The sequence below is a fragment of the Diabrotica undecimpunctata genome, chromosome 7 (assembly GCF_040954645.1).
Source record: "Diabrotica undecimpunctata isolate CICGRU chromosome 7, icDiaUnde3, whole genome shotgun sequence".
NCBI classification, from domain to species: domain Eukaryota; kingdom Metazoa; phylum Arthropoda; class Insecta; order Coleoptera; family Chrysomelidae; genus Diabrotica; species Diabrotica undecimpunctata.
In genome coordinates, this window is record NC_092809.1 from 110,317,207 (window position 1) to 110,345,140 (window position 27,934).

The 27,934-nt window shown below is 33.3% G+C and overlaps 1 protein-coding gene across 1 annotated transcript; it reads left to right on the forward strand.

Annotated features, from left to right (window-relative positions):
• Positions 1–12,096: 12,096 nt before the first annotated feature.
• Positions 12,097–24,983, forward strand: LOC140446921 (C-type lectin 37Db-like). The gene is made up of 5 exons (XM_072539512.1): positions 12,097–12,247; positions 17,317–17,393; positions 19,015–19,123; positions 22,398–22,704; positions 24,893–24,983. Exons 1-5 carry the CDS (start codon positions 12,157–12,159, stop codon positions 24,921–24,923), a joined length of 615 nt encoding a protein of 204 aa, XP_072395613.1. The 5' UTR covers positions 12,097–12,156; the 3' UTR covers positions 24,924–24,983.
• Positions 24,984–27,934: the final 2,951 nt, after the last annotated feature.

Genomic DNA, 27,934 nt, shown 5'->3' on the forward strand with positions numbered 1-27,934 from the left:
ACATTCATATTACAAATTTTTCAACAGTTACTAAAACTATCAGATCCATATGATACTAAATTTCTATGGATTAAGGGACACTCAGATATTGTTGGCAATACTATTGCTGATTCTATAGCTAAAAATCCATTACAGCACTCACATATGGTGATAGAAGAATTTAACACATGTGACCTACTTGCCTATATCAAACAACATATTAAATTTAAATGGGACAGACAATGGATTTAGTTTGGTGAAAGCAGGGGCACTAATTTATACAAATTACAACCAACAGTAGATGTAAAACAATTTTACAAAGATGTCACACTAAACAGAAACACAGTGTCAACTGTCTTAAGATTAAAAGTAGATCATGGATGTTTTCCGAAACATCTACACAAAATAGGAGTTCTCCCAACAGACCGATGTGAGTGTGGAACTAGTATAGCTGATTTAAATCACATATTCTTCAACTGCCCACTACATCGTAATACAAGCACGTGGCTGCTAAAAGAATTGATAAAAGAGGGTTTAAGTACACCATTAAACGTAAATCTTCTATTAAGTGAAGACAATATAAAAATCTTTAAAATAATTATGATATTTCTTGTAAAAATTAAATTAAAGTTATGAGTGTAAAATTGATTCTATGCGTAAACATTTCCTTTGTATGTTTACCGTATATGTTGCCCACCTACCTAACCGTGCTTTATGTCTTGTTTGTTACGATAATGCCGCTCTGATGAATCCCTGAGCGTGAAAAGTGTCCTCCTTGTACAATTCTGTATGAATGAATACTAATATTTATATTTAATTACGTGGCTAAAGGTTTTAAGCCAAAGCCAAAATAACAAAAAATTTATTTATAATCATAAGAAATCCAGGTCCGGATTATATAATTTGGAAAAATATTTCGAGCGAAAAACAACGCCCTTTACATTAGATTTTTTTAAAATAGATTCTGCCTTTGAAAAGAGGATCAAAAAATAAATTTAGCGGTATACTTTAATTTTTCGGCAAAAGGCTTTTTCTAGTAAAATTTTGCATTTGTGTTCTGAAATTATGTGAATTGCGAGAGTTCGAAATAGAAAAATTAGAAGGGAGCAGTGTTACGAAAGTTACTATGACATTACTATGACATGAAATTTCAATTTTGAGTTGTGGTAACAAATATGAGGCATTTAAAATATGAATAGAAAATGCAGAATTTAATGTTTTACATTACAAAAAATCACACGTCACGACAAATGCATTTAAGAAGACGGTTTTGGGTGTAGTTTATTGCAGAAGTTTTGTCTTTTTGAAAAACGTACTAGTGTAATTGAAAAAAAAGTTTTTAATTTTTTAGATCGTTTGTTGTGTGCAAGTTTCAATCCAGCGTTTTTAAAGCATATTTCAAATGCCTCATATTTGTTGCCAAAACTGAACTCATTGCGGATACAAAAATTTGATAAACATTCTGGACTCTTCACCTTTAAAATGCATCTTAATTTTTGTCAGTAGGACAATCTCATCAAAACATATGAAATATTTACCGTGGAGCTGATACAAAATTTTATTGAACACTGATTTCGTGCGCGTAACTGATATGCAAAATCGACGGTCGCTTCAAGCGTTGTTTCTAAGAGAACGGTTCATTCTACACAAAAAATGTCGCCATCAGTTGGCGCTACAGCTCTTCGTGAGCCTTGGCCTGCTTCAAAACATTCTTCCATCCTTCCCTATCGAGTGTCTGTCTTCTCCAGCCCCTCACTCCAATCTCCCTCAGATCTTCCTGTACATCGTCCAGATATCTGAGTTTAGGTCGCCCCCTTCTTCTTCTTCCGACCGGCCTGTTTAGCATAGTTATTTTAGTGGGATCACTCTCATCCATCCGCATAACGTGGCCCACCCACCTTAGGCAGTTTATTTTGATGGTCTTCACAATATCTGCATCACCAAAAAGTCTATAGAGTTCAAAGTTATATCGCCTTCTCCACAGACCCTGTTCGTTTACTCCGCCATATCTTCTTCTTCTTCTTAGTCGTTAACCTGATGCAGGTATCGTGATATCATAAAGCTATTAGCTAAATTTCCCAATGTTCCTCCACGTTTTTCTATCTTCTGCCATTCTAGCACATTCTGACAATGGAGCGCCAATGGTAGCAACAATATGGTCCGTGTATCGTGTGGGAGATCTACCTCTATTTCTTTTGCCTTCTACTTTTCCCTGGATGGTAAGTTTTTCAAGACCATTTCTTCGAAGCACATGTCCAAAATAGCTTATTATTTGTTCTGATATTTGTGTTCTTAGTCTTTTCTTTATGTTTAGCTGGTCCAGTATGGATTCATTTGTTCTTCGGGCCACCCATGGTATTCTCAGCATTCGTCTCCAGCAGTACATCTCAAATACATCTATGTTCTTTTTGTCTTTCTCAGTAAGGGTCCAGCATTCCGATGCATAAGTAAAAACTGGAAAAACTAGACTTCTTACTAGTCTCATTTTTGTATCGGTAGTTATTTCATGGCTTTTCCAAATTTTTGTTAATTTTGCCATAGCGCTTTTTGCGATTGCTGACCGCCGCTTTATTTCTTCAGTACAGCCTCCTTTGTTGGTTATTAATGAGCCCAGATACACAAATTTATCTACAACAGCGATATTGTTTATCATGACCAGATGATTTTGATTGTTGTTAGCTCTGTCAATTATCATGATTCTCGTTTTATCTCTGTTTATTTTAAGGCCCATCGTTAAGCTAACGTCTTCTATCCGTTGTAGCAGGTGAATCAATTCAGCTTCAGAACTAGCGAGGATAGTAGTATCATCTGCATATCTCAAGTTGCAAATCTTCTTCCCGCCAATGGTGATGCCACCGTTCCAGTCCTCAGTAGCTTTCCGCATTATCCATTCACCATAGATGTTAAATAGAATTGGGCTTAGTATGCAGCCTTGTCTCACGCCCTTTGTGACCCTGAAACTATCGGTTAGTTCCCCATTTATTCTAACTCTATCATAATTGTTATTGTACAGGCTTTTAATTAGCAGTATCAGATGATTGGGGACTCCTATTTCAGACAAAACCTGCCACATTTTACTCCAGTTGACCAAATCGAAAGCTTTACTATAAACTATGAAGCACAAATATGTTGTGAATTCTCTGGATTTTTTTACAATCTGCCGTACTCCGCCATATATGGTCCTCAATACTTTTCTTTCAAAGACTCGCAGTAACTCTTCATCTCGGGTCGTCATTGCCCATGTTTCCGATCCGTATACTCGGCGTATTATTGTTTTATAAAGTTTGCACTTTGCTGCTATTGACATACTTCTCGCTCTTAGTTGAGGGCCCAGGCCAAAATAACAGCGGTTAGCCACGCATATTCTTTTTTTATCTCGTTGGATGTGTTATTTTTGTAGTCTACCAGTGATCCTAAGTAGCAGAATTCTTCTACCATTTCTATCGTTTTGTGTTGCACCTCTAAGTTATTTTCTTGAATTCTTGATATGGCCGGCATATATTTAGTTTTCTGGATGTTAATCAGAAGTCCAATGTTTTCTGCGGCATTTTTGATACGTGTGAAAGCCTCCACTGCTTCATTTTGGGTTCTTCCAATTATAACAATTTTGTTTAAAATTATCTCAGTTATATTTCTCATTTGAAATATTTTTTTCTACAGTGTACAGATTCTTGGTAAATCGATTTTTTTGCGTTTTTATCCCCCTGCGAGGGGTGTTTTAGGGGGAAGCCCGCGGGTAAAAGTGGTAAACTTTTTTGCATATCTTTTGGTGTCCCAACATTAATATACTCAGCAAAATTCAGCTTGTTTGTATGATTTTTAAGGGTTCAGTGGCATTTTCGTCTCTGACGACTGGAGTAATACATAAACAGATAATCAGTTTTTTATGAAACATTAAGTCACCCATTTCCAGAAATTGATATTTTGACAGAAAACCAATGTTTACACATAGGAGCATTATTTGCTGATGAAACGTATTAAGTACTATTACAGGTCGCTCACCAACATACCGTATTTCATTCAGTTTATTTATGAAAGATATTAAGTCGCCGACTTAATATGTATTTAAGAAGACGGTTTTAGGTGTAGTTGCATCTACCAATTTGACAGAATACGAATACATACAACCTTTAACCTAACTTCTGTTTGTTTGTATGTTTGGCCTCTGTCATTGTTTAAGCATTATTGTTGCTTTACATTCGTATTTTAGTAACAAAAATGAGTGATAGTGAAAGTGTTAAACAAAAGAAGAGAAAAGATGTACTATACACTAATGAGTATAAAGTCAATAGAATTAAAAATGCAATACTTTCTGGAGCAGAGTATGGTAATTACAAAGGCAATATAGTACGTGCAAGAAAAACCGGAAATCCGTGCAGATAAATAGTTGTAACAAATATACACAGGCAAGTTATGTTAAATTGGGTTATATTTTAGCTGCAAGATGAAATGCTGGGATAAAACTACGGAAGAACAGCGTCAGGACATTTTGAAGAAAATTTATTTCTTCAAGACCAAAAACGAACAAAATATTTAACTACAGAGCCTAATCCGGGCCATACCTATATAACATCGAAGACCAAGAAAATTAGAGAACGAGAAAAGAAGATCATTTAAAGAGAGAACCAGTTCATTTGTTTATAACGTTCATTTGGGAGTACGTAAAATATTGATCTGCAAGAAAGCGTTTGAAAGCTTCCATGACATAATATCAATCAAAATTAATCGTTTACAAAATTTACTACCTTTGGGAAAAATTCCTGAAGATAAGAGATGGCAGCAGAATAGCAGGAATACCATTCCAACCAACCCTGTTGCTCAAATAATGGATCACATTCAATGTTTTCCACTTAAATTATGTACGATCTTTTTAAAATTAGGTACCCTGACACAAAAGTATCCATGGATATCCATTCTATTACAAATTTTTAAAGAGAGGTTTAACTACCGCTTTGGACGGCCACAAGTGGACACGTGCGTGAATGTGAAAGACTAACGTTAAGACTGAAAAACACAACACTTAACGATACTGCAAAACGTGTTGCTACTGTCGAATTGCTTCCACAAAAAACGGAGTAACAAATTTTACAAATCTATAAGGGATATAACAGAACTAAGTAAAGCGAGTAAGGGCACATCATTTTGTTCAACATTCGACTATATGCAGAATATTTCACTTACATGCATTCCTATCCAGGAAATGTACTATTTTAGGCAAGTATCAGTGCTTCTATTCTCAATTAATAATGTTCGTGATGAAACTGCTATGTTTTACCTATAACATGAAGGCCTTGCTAAGAAAGGACCAAACGAAGTTTGCTCCTTTGTATTGGATTACTTGAATATTTATGCTTTGCCTAGCGTTGAAAATTTGTACCTGTACAGTGACAACTGTGCAGGACAAAACAAAAATCATCCGATGTAGGTTTTCTCTTGGCATTGACAGATATAGGCCGATTCAAAAAAATTTCTATAGATTTCCTTTAAGAGGTCATTCATTTCTCCCGAAAAATAGAGACTTTGGTCTGATTAAGCGTGTATTACATCAAACAGATTGCTATTACACTGTCAAAGAAGTAATGGAACTAATACTACGTCCTAGAAAGAAACATAAGTTTTTAGTAAAGCTAGTTGATACTACAGACACTCTTGATTTTCAAAAATGGTGGCAGACTCTCTACAATAAAGTTACCAATTCTATTGAATGTTTTGCTAACAAAGCACAGAGGAAAATACCTTTTAAAATTTCAGAATACAACAGATTTGTATTTGACTCAAAAAGAGAAGGTATTGGTACTGCTAGTAATTTTATTGGTGGTGCTACAAGAAGTACGTTTACTTTAAAAGGCCAGGGCAGTATGATGTTCAACTACCTACTACGCAAACTTATCAATCAAAGTGTCCCATTTTAAAAAAAGAGAAGATAGTCGATTTAAAGAAGACACTTCAGTACTTACCAGAAGAGCACAAAGATTTTTATAATATGTAACAATAAAACATACATAGATAAACATAGATTAACAGCAATTCCTATGTCAAAATACAATTTTGAGACAGAATTAAATATCATTAAGCAAATAGCAGTAAACAATGGATACAACGAACAAACAATTAATAAAATGTTAAATCAAAAACTACACAAGAAAGCCCTGAACTTAGTATTTCCACCACCAGAGAAAAAACCCAGTACCTTCTGCTCGATTACATATACAGGCAAAATATCAACAAAAATAGCCAAACACATAAAAAAGAAAGGAATAACACCAGCTTTCAGAACAAATAACAACCTAGGCAAATATATTAAAAACAACAAGAGCCAACATAAAAAACACTTACACAGTGGTGTGTACAAACTTAAATGTGGCGACTTGACCTACATTGGTCAAACAGGTAGAAATTTTAATAAACGAATAGCAGAACATAAAAGGGCTTTCAATAATAGAAAAACAGATTCTACATACGCACTTCACCTTCTAGATCATAATCATGCTTTTAATGAAGAATTTAAAATTCTACACATTCAAAATAAAGGCCTTAAGCTATCTTTGTTAGAATCCATGGAAATCAACAAATTAAAAAACACAGATATAATTCTGAATGACCAGCTTAAGACAAACAGTTCTCCCCTCCTCAACCTATTTCATTAGAGACTATAAAGTGTAAACCCATGCCAAAAACAGATCACTTGAGAAAGGCAATTAGCCGAAACAGCTGTAGTAATAAGAATTTAAAATAAATTTTGTGGAAGTTTTGAAAACAAAGTTTTCAGTGTTTTATTGTTACATAAAATGAATTTCCATCAAGTAACGGTCGAATTCATCAATTATTTTTATAATACGTTACAAGACTGGCCAACTCGTCAATGGGATATAGTTTCTTACATCATCACATGTAATTTAAGTTTATAAAAGCACATAAATGTTTTGGCAATAGATTCTTGTTATGTTTTTACGTTTAATAGCTTATTTTTATGTTTTAGATAAAAAATATGTATCAACAACTAGGTTTATTTATGAATCATACTAAGTCATAGCATTGAATTAAAAGAGTATTTTTAAACTACGATTCAAAATTTTGTAATTTTACCCTTCTCATGTTTCATTTAAACCCTTTTGTCAGTATTTTATATGTTTAAAATAATTTATAACATCTAATTGCAGATAATATACAAGATCTACAGACACTTTTAGATAATGTAGTAAATGCTAGTGAGGAAAGCGGACTAACGCTTAATGCTAATAAAACAATATTTATGACAATTTCCAAAACACAACAACAAGACATTTTAAACATAAGAGGGGTTCCAATAGAAAAAGTAAAAAAATACAGATATCTTGGTACAATTATTAATGAAAATAACGAGTATACAGAAGAAATAAAAATGAGAATTGGACTAGCTAGAGCAACATTTAATAAGATGAGAAAAGTATTATGCAGTAGAGACCTTAGTTTGCAACTCAAAATAAGAATATTACGTTCATATGTGTTTTCGGTGCTGCTGTATGGGGTGGAGACCTGGACCTTAAAGAAAGAGGTGAGCTATCGATTTGAAGCATGTGAAGTTGGGTAGACCGAATAACAAATGTTGAGGTCCTCAGAAAGATGACAAAGGAAATGGAAATCATGAATACGATTAATATAAGAAAGTTACAATATCTCGGCCACGTTATGGGAGGGGATAAATATGTGTTGCTACAAACCATAATACAGAGAAAAATACAGGAAAAACGAAGTATTGGAAGAAGACGCATCTCCTGGCTCAACAATCTGAGAAAGTGGTATAATTGCAGTTCCGTCGACTTGTTCAGAGCTGCAATCTCTAAAGTGAAAATAGCTGTGATGATTACCAGCCTCCTTAGAGGAGACGGTACCTAAAGAAGAAGAATAACATCTAATCTCCGGGAAACGATTTTTTGTTTCTCCTATAAAATTTAAGTTTTATGACTTACTATGTTTCATAAATAACAACTGATTCATGATGTTTTTGACAGTTTAGAACAGAAGTATTTTGAGTTTTAAAGTTTATAGCTGTCATTGAATTATTGTAAACAAGTAATATTGTGTAATATTGTGTTTAACAATATGTTAACAAGTGTATTTATTGCGAATAAACCAAAATTTAAATTACAAATTCAATTTAAATATCGACTGTCTAATTGATTTGAACCAGTACATACCGCTCTGTGAATCAGTGTGAAAATTCGCTGTATATCACAGTAAATACCAGTTTTTAAAAGTATTTTACCATCAAAAAGTAATTAGTAATTGTTGTGTAGAGTTTTCAACGTCAAGAGCTGCAATATTATTCAGTAAGAAATTGTTTATTAATAACATTCTAAACAAAACATTCAGCTGTGTTGTCATTTTTTGCCATATTTGACATAAGTCAGTCCTATCAAGGACAAAGTGTGGCAAAGTGTTAGACAGGCAACCAGTAATACAGATATGTGTTCCAATTTCTGCCTATCAGTCGAAACTTGAATACAATAAAACAAAAAATAGTTACTTTTGACTACTTGAGTAACAACTTAAATCAATGTTCTCCTACAGTTAGCAACACCATGTCTGGAAACAACATTATCAGTAATAATCCAAATTCATATGCAACTGCTACTATGTCAAAACCCAAACCGAAATATCCCAAAAAAGATCAAGCCATATTAATACATGCTGAACCAAACTTATTACTACTCGACTACGTCAAAGCCATAGGTAATATTGTTAGCCCCAAAAACATATGCTTCGCCTCAAGAATTTCCAATAATCGGATATCCATCTACTTAACAAATTCTGAACTCGTCGAACATATTTTAAGAGAATCTCCTACGATTACAATCAACTTTGTAGAACTACCCGTAAGAAGACTGGTAACCCCAGTCAAAAGACTAATAATCTCCAACGTCTGTCCATCAATACCTAATAAAATTATAGAAAAACACCTTCAAGATCTAGATCTTCAACTAGCTTCACCAGTGTCACATATTAAAGCTGGAATCCCGGTGATTAATTTACGCATATTATGAGCTTCAGAAGACAGGTATACGTTACTCCAACTACAGATAGCCCCAAAATTCAAACTTCATTAATAACTGAATTCGACAATAATTCGTACATAATATTTCTCTCTATTAACAAAATGATATGTTTTCTATGCAAAAAACATGGACATACAGCAAATAACTCTCAAAATCCCCCTAGCAATCCCCTCCAAAATGAAGAAACGTCGACAGTTGAACCCATCCCTGCTACCCCAATATCAAACAATATGGCACCACCAAACACAACACAAAATTCGGTTCCCAGTCAACAGATAAAAACTGTCGATAGACCCACCACATCTATTGCCGCAAACAATGAATTTCTTCCTCCTTCCACTGGTCAGAAACGAACTCGTTTTTACCTCCCAAGAAACAAATACATCTACTAACTTACCCATCAAAGACATAAACATGACTTCACCCGATGCAAATGTGCCTAAAAAGCATAAAACTAAAAAATCCAAGAAAGTCGCACCCGATCAGTCTAAATTAACCGCCTCCTCCGTTCTCTCAATTAATAATCTTTATCAAGAACATCCAAACTCATTCTCCTTACCGGCTGAAAATTTTCTTGCCTTTCTGCAGTAATAACCCTCTACAAGAAGCACAGCAGTTCACTCAAAATGTTCGATCACTACTCGACGACATGTATAGAATATACCCTTCACTGGAAGTAGAACAATCAAGAATAGATTTACAAGAGTTTCTAAGAAAATTAAACAGCAACTTAATATAGACAATTTAAAAATTGGAAGCACAACATCGCAATCTACAAATAATGATGAAGATTATCTAATCGACTCTTCTCTGACCTCACAACGTTCTCAATGTTAAAAATTTTTTACTTTCACGTTAGTGCGGTGGAATTGCGATGGGTTCTACCCTCGCTTAGAACGCTTACAACAATTAATCAATAATACAAAAGCAGATATCATCTGCCTTCAAGAAACCAATTTCAAGGAAACACATAGACGTGAACTTAACAATTTTGAAGGTTACCATTTGGACTACGTTTACGAGAGCAAGTGGAGGAACATTTATTTTCGTGTCTAATGATTTATTTTCTATACAATATATCCTAACTACCAAGTTGGAGGCCATAGCAATAACTGCCTGGTGTCCCGACTAAATAACCATATGCAGTACATATATTCCACCTAATTACAACTTAACAGAAACCGAGTTAGATGACTTAAATCGCCAACTTCCCAGTCCTTTTTTACTAGTTAAACATTTGGTAGAGGAAAAACCGTAGAGACCGTATTGAGTTGCAATAATACTTGTCTGATGAATAGTGGAGCCAGTACATATTTTAACATCGCCTCAGGAACTTACTCTTCTATCGATCTGAGCATATGCGATCCCAACTCTGCCTATTCACTCTCATGGTACACATCACAATGAAGAGACTTAATATTATCAAGGCACCATCAAAGTACACATGAGGTGCGGACGAAACCATCTTACTTAATATATATAAAGCATTAATTCGCTCAAAGTTGGACTACGGCAGCTTCATATACATGTCTGCATCAAAATCTGACTTAAAGCTACTGAACTCTGTGCATAACACTTCTATTCGTCTTTGCTTAGGCGCTTTCAAATCTAGTCCCATAGATAGCCTTTACTGCGAGGCTAATGAACCACCTCTCTGGATTCAACGAGAGTATCTTATTCAATCTTACTTTGCTTCCGTATCCGTAAACCCATCCAATCCAGTCTACCATTTAATTACTTCAACATCACCTCCGGAGTCCCCACAAAGAATCGAATTAATAATAGACATCCAGAAATTAACTCTAAGAAAAACCATCGACCTTACTAAAACACATCCCTTTTCAATCCCGGATACTCCGCCTTGGAATAGACCAATTCCACATTCAATCACTTCTTTATTAGAATACAGTAAACATGAAACCTCAAGCCTTCTCATTACACTTCAAAGAAATCATAAGCAAGAACCAATTCCAAAAAATTCTGTATACAGATGCCTCCAAAAGCGAAGCAGGCGTTGGATATGCCGTTACCACATATTATGAAATAATAAAATCATCTTTTTTACCGAATTTATGCAGAGTATATATTGGAGAACTTTATGCGATACTAGAAGCTTTTAAAAAACTAAAAACAGATGATAAAAACCAAGCAATATGCACAGACTCCCTGTCGTTACTACAATCGATAAAAAGTCTATACTCTCAGCATCCCTTAGTTCAAGAAATCCATAGGACTTACAGTGCACTCGCTTTTCAAGGTGTAAAGGTCACGATCATCTGGCTACCATCCCATATCGGCATCCCCGGTAATGAAAAAGCAGACCAAACAGCTACGCAAGCTTCTTGTGTAACCAGTTAATACTCAAAAGCCCAACATATTTAAATTCATAATGACCTAAAGCAAATTTTCAAGCAACAACAGTATCATACCTGGCAAACCCACTGGAACACAATCAAGAGTGCATTACATAAAATCCGGCAGACTGTTGAAAAATTTGAGCTTCCAACTATCTCTAGAAATGAAAAAGCTGTCATCCGAAGATTAAGAATAGGACATACCCGATTCACACATGAATGCTTAATGAAGTCCGAGCCGAAGCCCAATTGCCAAATCTGCTCAAGTGTATTAACTGTGAAACACATCCTGATCGAGTGTCCCCGGTACGCAAAACACAGAGTGCAACATAAACTTAAGTCTAATATCAAAGACGTTTTAAACTCACCCGATCAAGTCTAACCTAATTGATTTCCTGAAAGACATTCAGTTGTTCAACAGAATATTTTTCAACAGAAGTTTTCCATGTTCTTTACTTATATTATATTATTTAGTCATAGGTTCTAAGCTTATAGATTAACTGTAGCAATTAGTTACATGTGCTTATTGTAATTATTGTACACAATATTGTTTGTGTCAATGGTCATTGCAGCCGAGACACATTAATTTAAATAAAAAAAAATTACAAATTAAAATAAATATGTTTTTAATATTTTTTAATCATAAAAATCATAAAAATTACCAAAATCTCGACAGTTTTTTACCACAGGCTTTTCCACTTCCTTTTTATATGATATAAAAGAAGCAAGATATCAGCTCAGTTAAAGATTTCTTTATTTATAAATTAATGTGTTAAAACCCAATCAAGATGTTTGCAAAAAATATAATTCTAATGGTATTGTCCTTGTATTTGGTTTTTCAACCAACATACGGTGAGGATTATGCCAAAGAAGTTCAAGGTATGTTTTTAATATATTAGTATCATTATTCTGTTTACTAAGTGACTTTAAAGATGTTTCTGACTTGAGATATTATTATTCTAAAGCTATTTTCTTGTGGCATGTTAAAGTAATTACTCTTTAAATGGGAATAAGCCACAATTAAAGGTTAAAGTATGTTTATTGACGTTTTAATTTCCACTTCGGAAATCGTTCTCAAAATACAAACATTAGTAAATTAATCAAATTTTGTTTTTTTATTACTTGGTGAAAAATTCTTCTAATAATTTAATTTTATCTGACTCATCTATACTAACAATTCAGACATACATTATATATTTTAAAGTAGACGACTTTAAAATGATATTGCCAATATTGTTGAGTTGCATTCCTGGGACGACTTTACTTGTAAAGTGAGATATTAGATCTTGAAATTTCTTCATAGGTATTTCTAATTTTTAAAATTTTATTGTCTCTAAAAATAAACTTCTTTATGCTATTTTTTTAAGAAACAGAAATTCTAAAATATCATTAGGATTAACAATGTCAAAAGTTTTTATCCAATCTTGGTTTGTTTTTACGGATTCAAGTGCTTTACTACTAAGATCCTCAAGTTTTCTTATTTGATTCATTTTATAATGGTAAAATTGTTTATTATAAACCTTATGTGGTCTACTCGAAAACTCTAAGTACAATGGAAGAGCTGAAAAGCTAATAGATCTAAGTGTTAAAAGTAAAATTATTGGGAAAAGTAAAAAAACTGTACAGTTTTCAAAAGAATACAATCTTATTTACAAAAAGTGGTTTTAATCGAACAAGTTAATGTAAATAGATGGTTTTGTAATTTTTGTACAGGTTTACAAAAACGAAACAGAGAAAACGCATGTTAACCATATACTTTTTCAAACAGATCCATTGATAGGTTTCACTTCTAAGAGATCTAAGTCCATTGCTATATTTTACTTTCTAAAGATCTAAGTGCCATCACAGAGCATTTCATAGTAGAAATCTGTTATCTTCATCAATGAAACCTAACATGCTTCCTAAGTCTTTTTATATGTTTTCTGCTAGAAATTTTGTTGGTAGAGTAGTCCATGGAGGCTATCTATTCAATAGAAATATTTTTCTTGAGGACGTAGCATTTTTTGTCAAACCCATACAGTTCGCTGAAGTTTTTTTTGGTAAGTACGTAGCTAGGTTCATTTTTATCAATCTTGAAATACGACACTTTGATTATCATTAAATATTTAGTGTTGATACACATTGCAGATGCTTCGTCAAAATTAAAAAATCTATCCATGCTTAGCACTCGGAATTATCTTGATGGTCTGACTGATCTAATTACGTTTTTCACATGTTTAACAGTTTGCATTTTTGCTACCTTAGATCTTTTTTCTATAACTGTGAAGTCCCGGTCTGCTGCAGAAAAGCTGTGACCAGGTACCAAGAACTTATGCTCTACAGACTCAAGTAGGCCCAAAAATACTATGTAAATGTACAAGAAAACCAACATACGGTTTTTGACTTGAACACCGCAGGTGTCACTCCATACAACAAGTTTTTTTTTTGTAAGCCGGCAGCATACCTGTATTTAAGGCTTGCAATATACAGGAAGCCATCTAACTCCCTTCTCTCCCTGATTGGCCCCCATGCCATACACTCATAATACCATCATTGGTATCGGTAATATGAATATTAAAATTGTAGCCACATAATTGCCTTAAATAATCCATATCGCTATGTGTAAGTTTCGGAAGAGGAAATACCTTTTGAAGGTTAATCACCACACAACACACTCCACTATTAGGCATTGTGCTCGGTCTTATTTTCTACAGCGACATCTCTGTTTTGGTCTGAATATGAAGATAGTCGCACTTTTTATAAGTGTCCACCCTTGGTCTTGAGAACGATAAATTTGGGAAGTCTTTTAAAAATACTTTTCGATAGAATTTGGCACTTACAACACTATCTGGATATTTCTATTTAAAAGCAGCGAAAAGCTTAGTCATGTTCAATTCGGAGCTTAAGTACTCCTTTTGCGACTTTAAACGGCCGTAGTGACCCTCTTCTCGGGGCAAAGAATTAATGTGGTTTTTAATCTGTTTCCTGTCATGGTCCGTTAATTTAAATGTAGTGGGGCCACCACGATTATCTTTCAAAACCACGTCACCACTTTTTTTCTTCTTCACAATAAGTGAGATTTTTTGAGGTGAAACTCCAAAAATATTTAAAAAAGTTTTTTTACATACCTTAAGGAACTTCCCTTCCATATCACGTACCCTTTTAACTTAGAATGTTTTGCCTTCGGCTGCTCTCTGGCTCATCGTAAGAACCGTGTCGCCGTTTGGTAATATGAAGAATGTCTATCAAACCTTGGTCATTCAATCCAAGTTGCTGGTAGGACTTAAACAGTTTCCTCTTCATTTCAAATGAAACTTCATTGCATCTGTTTTTACATTTGCAAAGTTCCTGAAAAAAAAAAAAAGAAATGAGTTAGGGTTTATGTTTTGTATGGTAATGTGAAAAATGTGGATCGAATGGCGATACCGGTAACCAAAACCTATTCATTAAATTCTAATAGGAAACTGTTAAGATAAATAAACTTGTCATCAACAATCACAGATGTACATAAATAGCAGAATGACCTAAATTACAAAATTTTGTCAATAAATATTATACTAACCTCTTCACACGGCAGTGGCTTTGCTGGGATTTATTTCTTTTTGTTTGGAGTAAGATAGGATTTACCACTTAATCTGGCGGTTTTCTGTTTCTTCCTGAAGTTCCTACTAATTTCAGTTTCATTACAAAAGGTTCTACTAGTATTAATATTTGTAGAAATATACATCTTTTAAACTATTACTAACCGTGGAGAAACGCACTGATGTACATCAACAAAATGGTTGGTTGACATCTGGCACATAGATCAACTAGCACTTCCATTGCTCTGGGACTCGCGCACAGCGCATTCCATTGGAATTTATTTAAACCGTTTGGAGGGGGTTAGGCACTTAGATGCTTTCAGCAGTGCATTGGCGTCAAGACATAGATCATTTTGCAGGAATAAAATGAAATTGGTAAATATGGCACTTAGATCGATTAGCATTTCAGGTCTTTAATTGTTTATTTAAATAAAACTGATTCATATGTCAATTCATTTTTGTGACTATTTATACAGGGTGTCTCAGAGTAGATTTTAGTTTTTAAATCAATAAAACTCGGTTTCAGAACCTGTTAGAAAAACATTTATTAGGAAAATAGACACACAGAACATGCGGATTTTATTTCTTAAATAACACGTCGGTTGGATGTTGACCATCTCGTTCGTAGCACTCTTGCAATCTGGAGCGCAAATTGAGAAAGGTGCGCTCACACATATCCACTGGAATGTTGTTAATAGCGTTGCGAATATTTTGCTTCAGCTCTTCGATGGTGGCTGGTGGGTTAGCGTAGACGATGTTCTTTAAATACCCCCACAGAAAAAAATCTAAAGGGGTAAGGTCAGTAGATCTTGGGGGAAAACGAATATCACCATTTTGTGAAATCAGTGTGCCTGGAAACATTTCTGTTAGAGCGTTTATTGAAATGTTCTCTGTGTGTGGTGTAGCACCGTCTTGCTGGAACCATGTATTGCCTGGATTATACCCTGGAAAATTATTCAATTCTGGACGTAGCCAATTCCGCAACATGGTAGTGTATCTTGCACTAATAACAGTTAGCGTGCGTCCCCTAGCATCTTCAAAAAAATAACTGTGAAAACTTAAATCCTGCTTTAAAATACGCTGGATACTAGCACGAGACAAATTTAGCGCTTGTGCATGTTTGCGAAGTGAACGCCGAGGATTACCATTCACAGCACGTCGAACTCTTTCAATATTGACAGGAGTTCGAATAGTTTTTGGTTTGCCTGGATGTTTCACATTTGTCTCCTTCTTCTCTAAATTTCTTTATCCATGTAAGCACGCTGCATCTCCGTCCACTGTTCCATGGTAACTGAAATCTGCACGTGTCGGCTACAGGGCTGATGCATCGTTTCCATGGAATTTCGAACAGGGTCGGTGTAAGGTAAGTTTAAATACTAAAATCTACTCTGAGACACCCTGTATTTATTCATATCGTGTCGATAAACAGGAAAACAGGTGAACCTGTTTATTTCATTAGTATTGCTGTTAAAAGTAAACTAATTATTTATGAACTTGTCTGCAGGTGGATGTTTTCCAAAGTTGTCTCGTTCTAAAACGTGTTTAAAATAGCATTCTTTATTACTTTTCCAGTTTAAATCATAATTTTTTTCTATCAATTTTCTAACATCAACTGATACACATTAGTGGAGTAGAAATTACTTTCAATTTATTTTGGCCGATAGTTTCATCTTTATGTTGGCGTATTGCTTCAAACTTGAAACTACTACATCATCATAACTGGCTCTTGTGTTAATGTAGAAACCCATTACTAATACAAAGAAAACTGGTTAAATAACAGCTGGCTCAAATTTAACTTCTAAGGAGGAAAAAATAATTGGGTAAACAGCTAATATAGACAATGGTTCTTCTCAAACTAAAAAATGAAACTTCTAACAGTTCATCAAACGTTGGAATTGATGTCCCAAAGTAATTTTAGTTTATTCGTTTTTAGCTGACGCATAAGTTTCTGGAAAGCTTTCAAATTATATCTTTGCGCCTTACAATATGATGTTCCTAATACCTTCTTGTTTGTCTTTACCAACACATCGTAACAAGCGTATTGACATCTATTATTTATCGTTGTAACAAACCAGCTAGTACTCTGGGCTGATGTTTAGTTTGAAAATGCATGTACCGTGTGACTGAATGTCTCGATTCGATTAAAATATCGTTTCGAATAAATTATCGTGTAGTGTTTGCTGTCTGATTCAGCTGTAACTAAAACTGCTGGTAGCCTGATAGCTTCAAATTAATTGTCGTATCATTCGATAAAATATAGACGTTCTTTATGATTTATTTAGATTAAAATAAAAGTAAAATAAAGGTTAACCTAGGAAATAATTAGAATATTTCTTGAATTCAGCAGATTTAATTTTAGCACTCATCGTAATCTACCTTTGTTTTTAGAATTATTTGGATTAATACCAACATTAAATTTATATCACAGAGGAAACAAAAGCTATTACATCGGTAATATTTTTAAAGTAAGTATCATATGTTTCAATTATAAAATTCAAATTATAATACCATCGAAAAAACTAGTAACATAAATACATTTTATATTAAGGTAATTAAAATACGACTGCATACATTTTTATTACCATAATCTATTAAGAAAACTCACTTATTCCAGATATCTATGGTATTAAATGAGCATTGAGCTCTGTGTGGACATTGTTCGTATTGTCTATCCCTAGGTGACATGGTATGCTGGAATATCTCCCATAAATTGTTTGCTATATCTGGACTTTGCGTGTAGTACTTTTTGCATAATCTTAATCTTCTTTTTCTTTCTCTTTATAAGCAATTCTGCTTGCATTTGACAGAGTAAGACTTAAAGATGTAATTTATCTTCTGTACAATAGAGAAGTTCCCCTAAATATTATAAAAACTATCGAAAAAATCTACCAAAACGCTAAAATGGAAGTCAGAATAGATGGACAACTTACAGAACCTATAGAACTAGGCAGCGGAATAAGACAATGGGACTCATTGAGCCCCATGCTCTTTAATTGAATTATGGATGAAATCATCAAAAGCGTTAACAAAGAAAGAGAATACAGAATGGTAAACAAAGAAATAAAAATACTCTGTTATGCCGACGACGCAATATTGATAGCCCAAGATGAAGATAGTCTGCAAAGACTGGTCCACAGATTTAACATAAGAGTAAAAGAATTTAATATGATAATCTCATCTCAGAAAACTAAAACAATAGTAGTCAGCAAAGAGCCAACCAGATGTAAAATAGAAATTGATGGCATCAGTATTGAACAAGTAATGAAAATAAAATACCTGGGAATTACACTGTTCAGCTATGGAGACCTGGACACAGAAGTGAGAGATCAAGTACAAAAAGCAAATAGACTGGCAGGATGCCTTAATTTCTTACTCTACATGTGAATTCTGTAATTTGATCATACTGTAACTCGTAGTTGGTTCATTTCGTATAATTGATCTACCAGAATCGGTTGTCTTGGTTATCAATACTTTGACTTCGTTCGTGATATTATTGCTTTTAGTTTCTGGGAGAAGATTATTTTTTATAATTACCAATTACTAGCCATTGTTGTTGTAGTCATACCGGAATATATGGATACTCCTAATTTGACGTGCAGGTTTTTGCTATGGCCGGTCGTTTCCTAACCGTAACAAGTTTGTCAACTTGTAATATGTAATATTTCCATTCTTGGAAACTGTTAATTTCATGCGCCCTCTAAAAGCTCTTAGTGTTGTTATTTGACTCAGTTAACTAATGTAATGAATATTATAATTAGTATGAATATAATATATTATTAACTGCTAAATATTAAACAGGTTAATTCACGTTATAAAAGCTTATGTAATTGAGCTAAACCTCATAAAGTTTACTTTGCCAAAAAATGTCAAAGTAGAACTGTTGTTTAAAACCTGGTACTGGAGCTTTGAACTGATCTTAAACAAAAATGATTCTGCTTTTTCATTTAAAAATAAACAAATAAATTTGGGGCAGTTCGCCATGCAAGGTTGGGCCATTTTTTCGCCTAACCCGACTGGACTACCATGTAGAACTTATTTGAAGTTTGTTCATAAAAATTTATTTTATAAAAGCATTTTACATTACAGGGCAACGTATTGCATGCCGAACAATTCTGTAGATACCACGACATGAATTTGTTGAATATAGAAACACAAGAAGAGAACAACTTTTTGGAAGAAAAACTACTTGAAGCAGGTATTTAGTTTTATCTAAAATCTTTTAGTGAAACCTGTATTTACTATTAATTATGAAGTTTGAACAACACAAAAAGTACTTAATTATTGAGGCGAAGCGGTGGGAACTTTTTTTCATATTTATATATATATATATATATATATATATATATATATATATATATATATATATATATATATATATATATATATATATATATATATATATATATAGCACGCACTAGGTCCCTGGCTTCTAAAAACTTGGTTATTTCCCTCCATTTTTTCGGTCTTCGCTCGGTATTTCTGAAAAGTTTTGCTTTCCTGCTTCCACCCATTTCTTCTTTGGACGTCCTATTCTTTCATTCCCCAATTTCTCCCTCCTTCAGTATTTTCTTAACATTTCGATTATCTGGCATTGGTATAATGTGATCAAGCCTTCTAGCTCTGAAGGCTCGTATTTTTGCCGTAATTGCTGGTTTTTCATACATCCTTATTATTTCTTTATTTGTTCGTCTTCTCCAAATATTCTCAGCCATCTTTATTCCTTCAAAGATTTTGCTCTGAGCACCTTTCTTTCCCAGATCTCTACTTTATTTTGTTCCTGCTGGTTCATAATCCACGTTTCACTGACATACATCATTGTGGGTCTGATTACTGTATCGCAGACTCGCAGTTTAGCTGTTCTTGACACATTTTTTGCTTTCTGTAATGAATTTAGTGACCATTTTGCTCTGCTTCCCTTCATTAATCTCTTTTTCTTCTTTTCCCGTGTTCGTTATGGTTACTCCTAAGTATTCAAATTCTGACACTTTTTCAAAACTATAGACAGTCTCTGCTCTTTTCATTTTGATATATTTCTTATTATTTTTTATGTCCCCTCTAGTTTTCATATATTGCGTTTCTGTTTGGTTTATTATTAATCCGTGTCTTTTCGCTTCTTCTTCAAATTTCTGGAAAACTTTTTGTAAATGTTTTTTAGTTCTCGCTAGTATCACCACATCATCTACGTACGCTATGTACTGTTTACTGCTATTGAAAATAGTCCTGTTTGTGCTCATATTTGATCTTCTTACGATTTGTTTTAACACTAGGTTGAATAAATTCGTTGATAGCGAATCCCGTTGTTTTAAACCCCTTTTTACTGTAAACTGCCTTAAGTTTCCTTTCATTGTTACCCTATTTATCGTGTTCCTAAGCGTCATTATCACTAGCCTTATAATCTTTTCTGGTATTTCAAATGTTCTCATGGCCTCATATAGCATCATTCGATTAAGGGAGTCATATACTTGTTTAAAATCGATAAATAGCATATGTAATCTTAAGTTTTGTTCATAGCTATTATTTTGTATTAATTTTAACATACTTATTTGATCATTAGTTGTTCTTCCTGGTCTAAAACCTCCCTGGTATTCTCCACTTTGTTGTCATATTTTATTAATTTTTTCCTAATAATTTTTGCAAGTATTTTATAGACTACTTCTAATAGTGCTATACCTCTATAGTTTTCGCACTCCGTTTTGTCTCCTTGTTTTTTCATTTCGTTCTTTTGGCAAAATATTAGTGTCAAGTGAAATATCCTTTCCTTAAATCTTTCGACCCCTTAAAAATCTCAACGTTGATACCACTTTCTCCTGCTTTTTTGTTATTTTTTAGGTCTCTTATTATTTCTTTGAGTTAATTTAAAGTTGGTTCCTCGCACGTCCCATCTTCATCTTGCCAATTCCCATTTCCCTTAAGTTCCTCTTGTTGGCCTGTATTTAATATATCTTCGAAATATTCCGCCCATCTGTTTAATTTTTTTGTCGTTTTCCTAGAAGTAAGCCTTCTTTGTTCTGTAATACTGTGGATTATATTTTGTAGTTTCTCTGGATTTCTTAACATCTCGGTAGAAATTCCTTACCTCTTTGTTTATTTAGGCTTTTTCTATGTTTTTAATTGCTTTTCTAGCTGTTCTCTTTTCTTTTTTCTGCAAATTCTTTTCACTTTCCTTCTTCTTGCCACATAGTTTTCGATCGCATTTTGGGTATTTTCTTTATCTCTTTGTAGTTTTGCTCTGTTCTTCTTGCCAACGCATTCCAACATTTTTCATTGAACCAGTCTTGTCGTCTTTTTATATGCTCTCTTTCTATACACTTTTCAGCTGCTTCCGACATTAACATTCTCAGAAGAATTCAGCTTGTTCCTATGATTGTTAGAGGTTCAGTGGCATTTTCGTCTCTGACGACTGGAGTATAAATAAATAAATTTATTTTTAAGAAAACTGGAGCTTGTCTGTCATTTGTTAATGCGTTTTTTATACGGCTCTATTTGATTTATATCAGAATAAAAAAAAATGAAAAAAATTGCTTTATTGAAAGCCGAGAAAATATTTTTTTTTTCGTATACCCATTTTGACATTTGAAATTCAATTTCCTTCAACCTAATTTTTTTGGCATTTTTCATGCTCAATAGCGATGGTTTTTATTAATAAAATATGTTATAAATATCTTGAAGCTAAGAAAAATTTTCGCGAGAAAGTCAAGTTTGACCGGTTGTATCTCCGGAACCACTGCTCCTAATTCAACTTTTTTCTTTTATAAGAAACGTCTTACTTTAACGTAGTTTTCTGAATTTAATTTAAACTAATAGTCACAGGAATATTTTATTTGTTTATAAGCCAAACAATTGTTTATAATTTTAAAACGTTCCTGAGGCTGTCCAAATAATCAGATTTTAATTCAATAATTAGATAAGTGCGTTTTTAAAAGTAAAAAAATTGGCAAACTTCTATTTGGTCCGATTTTAAACTAATTCAATTTTTGAAAAAAAAATTAGATTGCAAAATCATTACGCGAAATCTATTGAATCCGAAATGCGAAATTTTAATAAAATTTGGTGGGCTGTTTTATTATTCTATAATAAAACAGCCCACCATTTTTACGTTATCAAAATTTTCCAGACGAATTATGAAGGTCGTTAGTGCAATGAGTCATGTTGAAAACCGTTGAATAATAGATTTCTATTTTGCAGCAAAGGTAATTAATTAAAACATTATTAGCTAGCCCTATCTTATAGACAATTTAATTGACGCTATTTAATTTCATTACGACTTTGCTCCAAAATGAATATTTTAAAGTTATAAGCAAGAAAAGTAGGAAAAAATCAATATTTTAGTATTTGGCACTCTTTGCTCTTTTATTGCTTTGAACATTTCTCGTGTATTTAGACAGTCATAGGCTGCATTGCAGTCTATATATATATATATATATATATATATATATATATATATTTAAATATCTATTTTTTTATTTTAGGTCCTCCTAATGAGTTTTTCTTAACTTCTTTCACAAGAATACCTGACAACAAACTTTGGATTTCTTTAACCAGCGGAAAATCACTTCAATATTTCAACTGGCAAAAAGATGAACCAAACAACGTTGTAAAAGAAGAACAGTGTATTCTTGTGCGCGTAGAAAATAAACAATTAAAATGGTACGACGGCTTCTGCTGGACTCCCTACTATTTCATCTGTGAAGTTATTTGGACCAAAACGGACCAGAAATTGTTGCAAATCTTAAAAAATAAACTCGAAAAACAAATTGAAGTGCAAGGTAATATTAGGTAAGAAAAAGTATTTCAATACAACAATTAGATAGGAATGTGATTTAAAAATTAAAATAAAAAAGGACTTTACCATTAGGTCTAGTCTATCTATCTATACAGCCCTTGATGTCCAATTTTGGACATCAAGGGCTTCAACTTCCACTTAAGTTTTGCTATCTGCGTTAATACATCGGTCACTTTTGTTTTGTTTCGGATTGAAGTATTTCCTTTCTTGTCTGATAGCCGGATGTCCAGCATTTGCCTTTCAGTCTTTTTTTGTCCATGTTTTCCTTTGTAAACGTCCAAGTTTGAAAAGCGTAGGTGAGAACAGGAAGTATACATTGGTTGAAGACACTTGTTTTTAAATATTGTTTGTGCAATTGTAATTATTAATTTTTTTGGTTGGTTGGTCATAATTTTCGTTTTATTATATTTCATTTGTAGACCTGTTTTTGTTGATTCGCTATTTAATTCATCCATCAAAGTTTGTAATTCTCTCCTTTTATCTGTTATTAATACAATGTCGTCTGCATATCTTAAGTAATTCAAGTATTGGCCATTTATGTTAATACCCCGTTTTTCCCATTGTAAATTCCTCATAACGTCTTCCAAAGCTTGATTGAATAGTTTGGCTGATATAGTGTCACCCTGTCTGACACCTTGCCGTATCTTAATGTGCTCCGTTTGTTCAACTATTTTGATGGATGTTGTTGCTTGATCATATATATTGGAAATAAAGTCCGTATATCTATAGTCTATTCTCCCATTTTGTAAAGACTTCTTTACTGCCCAATGTTCCATCTTATCGAATGCCTTTTCAACGTCTACATACAAATGCCATATACATTGGGATTCGTTGGCATGTTCAATTAATATTTTTATCGTAAGCAGATGGTCGCTTGTACTGAATCCTTTTCTAAAACCGGCTTGCTCTCTTGACTAGTAATTATCTAACTTAGTTGTTAGTCTGTTTGTTAGTAGTTTAGTTAACAGTTTGTACATTACATTCAGTAGCGTTATGGGCCTATAGTTTTTCAGATCTTTTCTATCGCCTTTCTTAAATAGTAATAGTGTTATTGCCTCATTCCATGTGGTGGGTATTTGTTTTGTGTTCAATATTTTATTCATTAGTACATAAAGGACTTCCACTGTAGTTTTCCCCTCATTATTTAGCATTTCCACAGTCATTCCATCTTTCCCAGAATATTTGTTATTCTTTATTTCTTTGAGTGCCTTTTTATATCATTTTTACTAATTTCTGGTTGTAGGTCAGAGTTACCTTTCTTTATTTTCAGTTGTAACTAATTACGGATTTCTTGGGTTGGTTTTTATTCTGTTTTATAGAGATTTGTATAATATTTGTGCGTTATCTGTAAAATTTCTTTTATATTGTTGGTCTCCACTTCTTCTTTGTTCTTTATGCTATTAATTTGTATGTTTTCCAGGTTCTGCTTTAAGCACTTCATGTTTCTATTTTTTTAAATTGTTTTCTCTATCTTTTCTTCTTGTACTCTCCGTTTACACTCCGTGATATTTTTTCTAATAGTTCTGTTTATTTCTTTGTATTCCATTTTATTTCTGTCCCCTTGTTCTAGTAATGTTCTTCTTGTGTTCATAAGAATCTTTGTTTCCTGGGATATGAAACTTTTTTTTTTGTTGTTGTCTGTGCTATTTCTTTACCCACTTTCATTAGAGTTTCAGTTAATATCATGTTTATTTCATCGATATGTTTGTGTTTTATATCTTCCTTGGTCAAAAATATTTCCTTTATTCTCTCTTCGTACGTCTGTTTTCCTTGTTTTAGTTTTCCATGTCTAATTTCTGATTATTTTCCATTTTCTTTCTTGTTTCAAATCTACTATCAATGATCAGCTTGGCTCGGACTAGTCTATGGTCGCTACCAGTTGAGAAGCGATTTAGGGCTGTTACGTCTTTAACCATGCATTTTTTGTGCCATACCAACCATAATATAAAAGTCGAAAAACCTTGCTTGATTGATTTTGTAGATACTGAAATCTAAGGTTGGTCTAAGACATGGAAGTTTTACCAACAGAAGTTCATAACCTTGAAAGAAACTGCTGAAGTAGAATAATTTTTGTAGAAACATTAATTCTGGTAGCATCGAATTGTTCTGAAATAACATTAATAACATTAATTTTAATTATGTGTTCTATTGGATACTAAAATTATCTTTGTTTTATTCCAGGATGACTGTTGCAACGCCGCCTGTTCATTAAAAAGTGAAAAAAATCTCTTATGATATAGAATAAAAATAAATAAACACACCTTTTTATTTACTTTTTATTTATTATACAACATTATATATATATATACATTATATATATATATATATATATATATATATATATATATTTAAAACATCAATAATATACACCATAAAATCCATTTTACTATGGAACTGGGAGAAAACAAACAACTACCATTTTTAGATGTGTTAATAATAAAGAAGGAAAACGGGCACGTAGGACACACAGTATACCGAAAACCCATTTATACAGATAGATACCTACATGTCGATTCATATCACCATCATGCACAATTACATTCAGTTATTAAAACCGTGATGACACGATCCGAAAGATTGACAGACGAAGAACGTAAAAATAAAGAAATGCATACTGTGAAAACAGCGCTAAGAAAAAACGGCTTTCCAACATATACCATTGAAAATGCTCATAATGCTTAACAAAGAATAAAGGATCCAAAAGAAGAAGAAAAACCGATTGCAAAAGCCACAGCAAAAGAAGCGATATTTAATACCGACAGAAAAATCTCAATCATTTTACCATCCGCCAAAACAAGAATATCGTTAGAAAATCAAAGACTATACGAGATTGTGGAGACTGTGACAAATCGTACATTGGACAGACCAACCGAAGAATCAATGTTAGACGAGAAAAACATCGAAATGCCATCGAAAGGAGGGAAATAACGTCGTTCCTTGCCCAAGGTATCAAACACAGGACATACAGTAAACCTGAACAAAACTACGATGCTAGCTAACATTGAAATTAAAAGAAAACGCGAAATGTGTGTGTGTGTGTGTGTGTTTGTGTTTTATTGGCATCGATTTTAACAACCAACTGGCCAGTCAATAAAACGCGAAATCAGAGAATCAATAGAAAAAGAAAAAAAATCCCAACAGACTAAACCAACGAGATGATGCTCAAAGGCTTCTAACGACATGGAAGGGGTTATAGTAAGACCTTGCCTACTTACGAAGTAAACGCATCGACCAGGAGACTCAGTTAACTTTAAGCACAGCAAGAAGCGCTACTACCTGTCTTGACAATGGCAAGTGCGACCTTGCCGAAACGTCGTCAAAATCATGGTTTTTGTCAAAACCAAAGTTATTCACCACAGAAATAAGAAACCACAGAAAGCACATATAACTTCCGCGGAAATTTCAAGTGTAACATATATATTAAAAATAATGGCAGGAAATAAAAAAAATGGAAGATATGGGTAAATGAAAATTAAAATAGCTAGCCCAAATCCAACACCCTGATAGGGTAAAAGTCAGGGGAGAGAAAAAAAATAAGAAAGAAGATTATATCAAAAGTTTGTTTCTGTGGTCAAACTACTTTATAAAGGGGAATCCTCCATCAACGACATGCACGCAGTTGACAGTAGAAGGAATCTGTGTTAATGTTTAAAAATTGTCGTACACTTTTGAATTGTCCGATTTTCCAAACAGATCATATTCATACATTGAAAGAGGATATTATGATGTAAGTTTATATGTTAAGAAGTCTTCAAGGCCACCTTGCTTATCATGCATGGCACCAGTCATTCTTTGGAAAATTGGTTCTAAATCAATAATAATTTGCTTATCTAATAACCTATTTTGGAGACCGATGCTTGCTTTAATGGTAAAACTCTATTTTTCCTTTGAAACTTTTAAGTTCAGCTACACTGTTACGAACAATATTTTCCATCATTTTCGACCTAACGTCGAAGGCATTATGGTAATTAATTCTCATCACTAGATATTTCAGTAGTAAATTTTGCAAGTATATCGTCGCCCGTATTTATTATTGGAACATTCCAAATTATGTTAATGTTGGAAAATGCAGGCTAAATATTGAAGAGTATTTGAAATGAAAATTCAGTCAAAATAATTTTCTCCGATTTTTAATGTTAATACACCTGTATATTGAAGAACTGTTAGAGTTTCATGAGCAATTATTACAAAATTTAAAATCCTATTATTTTTTTGATAATAGTTTTGTGAAACGTTCCAGTAATTAATTAGGAGTAAGTGTTAGAAAACTCTAGAGAAACAAAAGATAGAATAATGTCAAAAAATAGAGAAAGGTGAAGGAACTAGCTGGAAAGTTTCGAAAACGCAACAGCAGAAAAATAACAGATTATGAAGGCAATTTTGCCATAACCAAAGAAGATAAAAAGAAAGTATGGGAAGAATACTTGGAGAAACTTTTCCACGACCTTAGAACAATACAAAAACCCACCATTGAAGAAAATTCAGGGACCGAAATTCTACTAGAAGAAATAACGGCAGAGGTCAGACAAATGAAGGATGAAAAGGCACCGGGACCTGATGAAATTCCTGTAGAACTGCTAAAGCTATTAGATGTAGAACAAATAAAAATATTAACTGAATTATTTAATGAAATATACAAGGCAGGAAAAATACCAGTAGAGTGGCTCAAATCCAGTAGAGTTCATACCATTGCCCAAAAAGCCAGGAGAAAAAGTTTGTGAAGACTATAGGACCACAAGCCTAATCAGACATAAAAGATCTAATGGTATATTTGTACATGTTTTGTCAATGAAAGAAATAAATGGCAATAAATTTGAAATGAACGTTTATTTTCAAGTACATGAAAATTTTAAATGAAAAAGCAAATAAAAAAATATACTTAAGAAAATCAGGGGAAAACAAAAATATTTCACAAAAAAAAATTAATTGGTCTCACTGTTCTTTAAGCTCAGGGTGATTATCGTCGTCGTCGCTTCCTTAGCATAGGAGTTACTATAGTTATTTCGGTATGGAAAAGTAGCTAGCATATAATTTTTTTGTATATAATTCCATATAACACGATCACCACCAGTATTTACTGTAAAGCTTTTACCAAATTGTGTTACTAGACCTTTTTCTTCCTTTGCCCTATCCGTTTCGGACGTTAGCTATTAACAAGGCTATTTTGACTTTGTTTACGGCACCTCTGAACAGTTCGGTCGATGTTAGTCCGAACCATTGTCG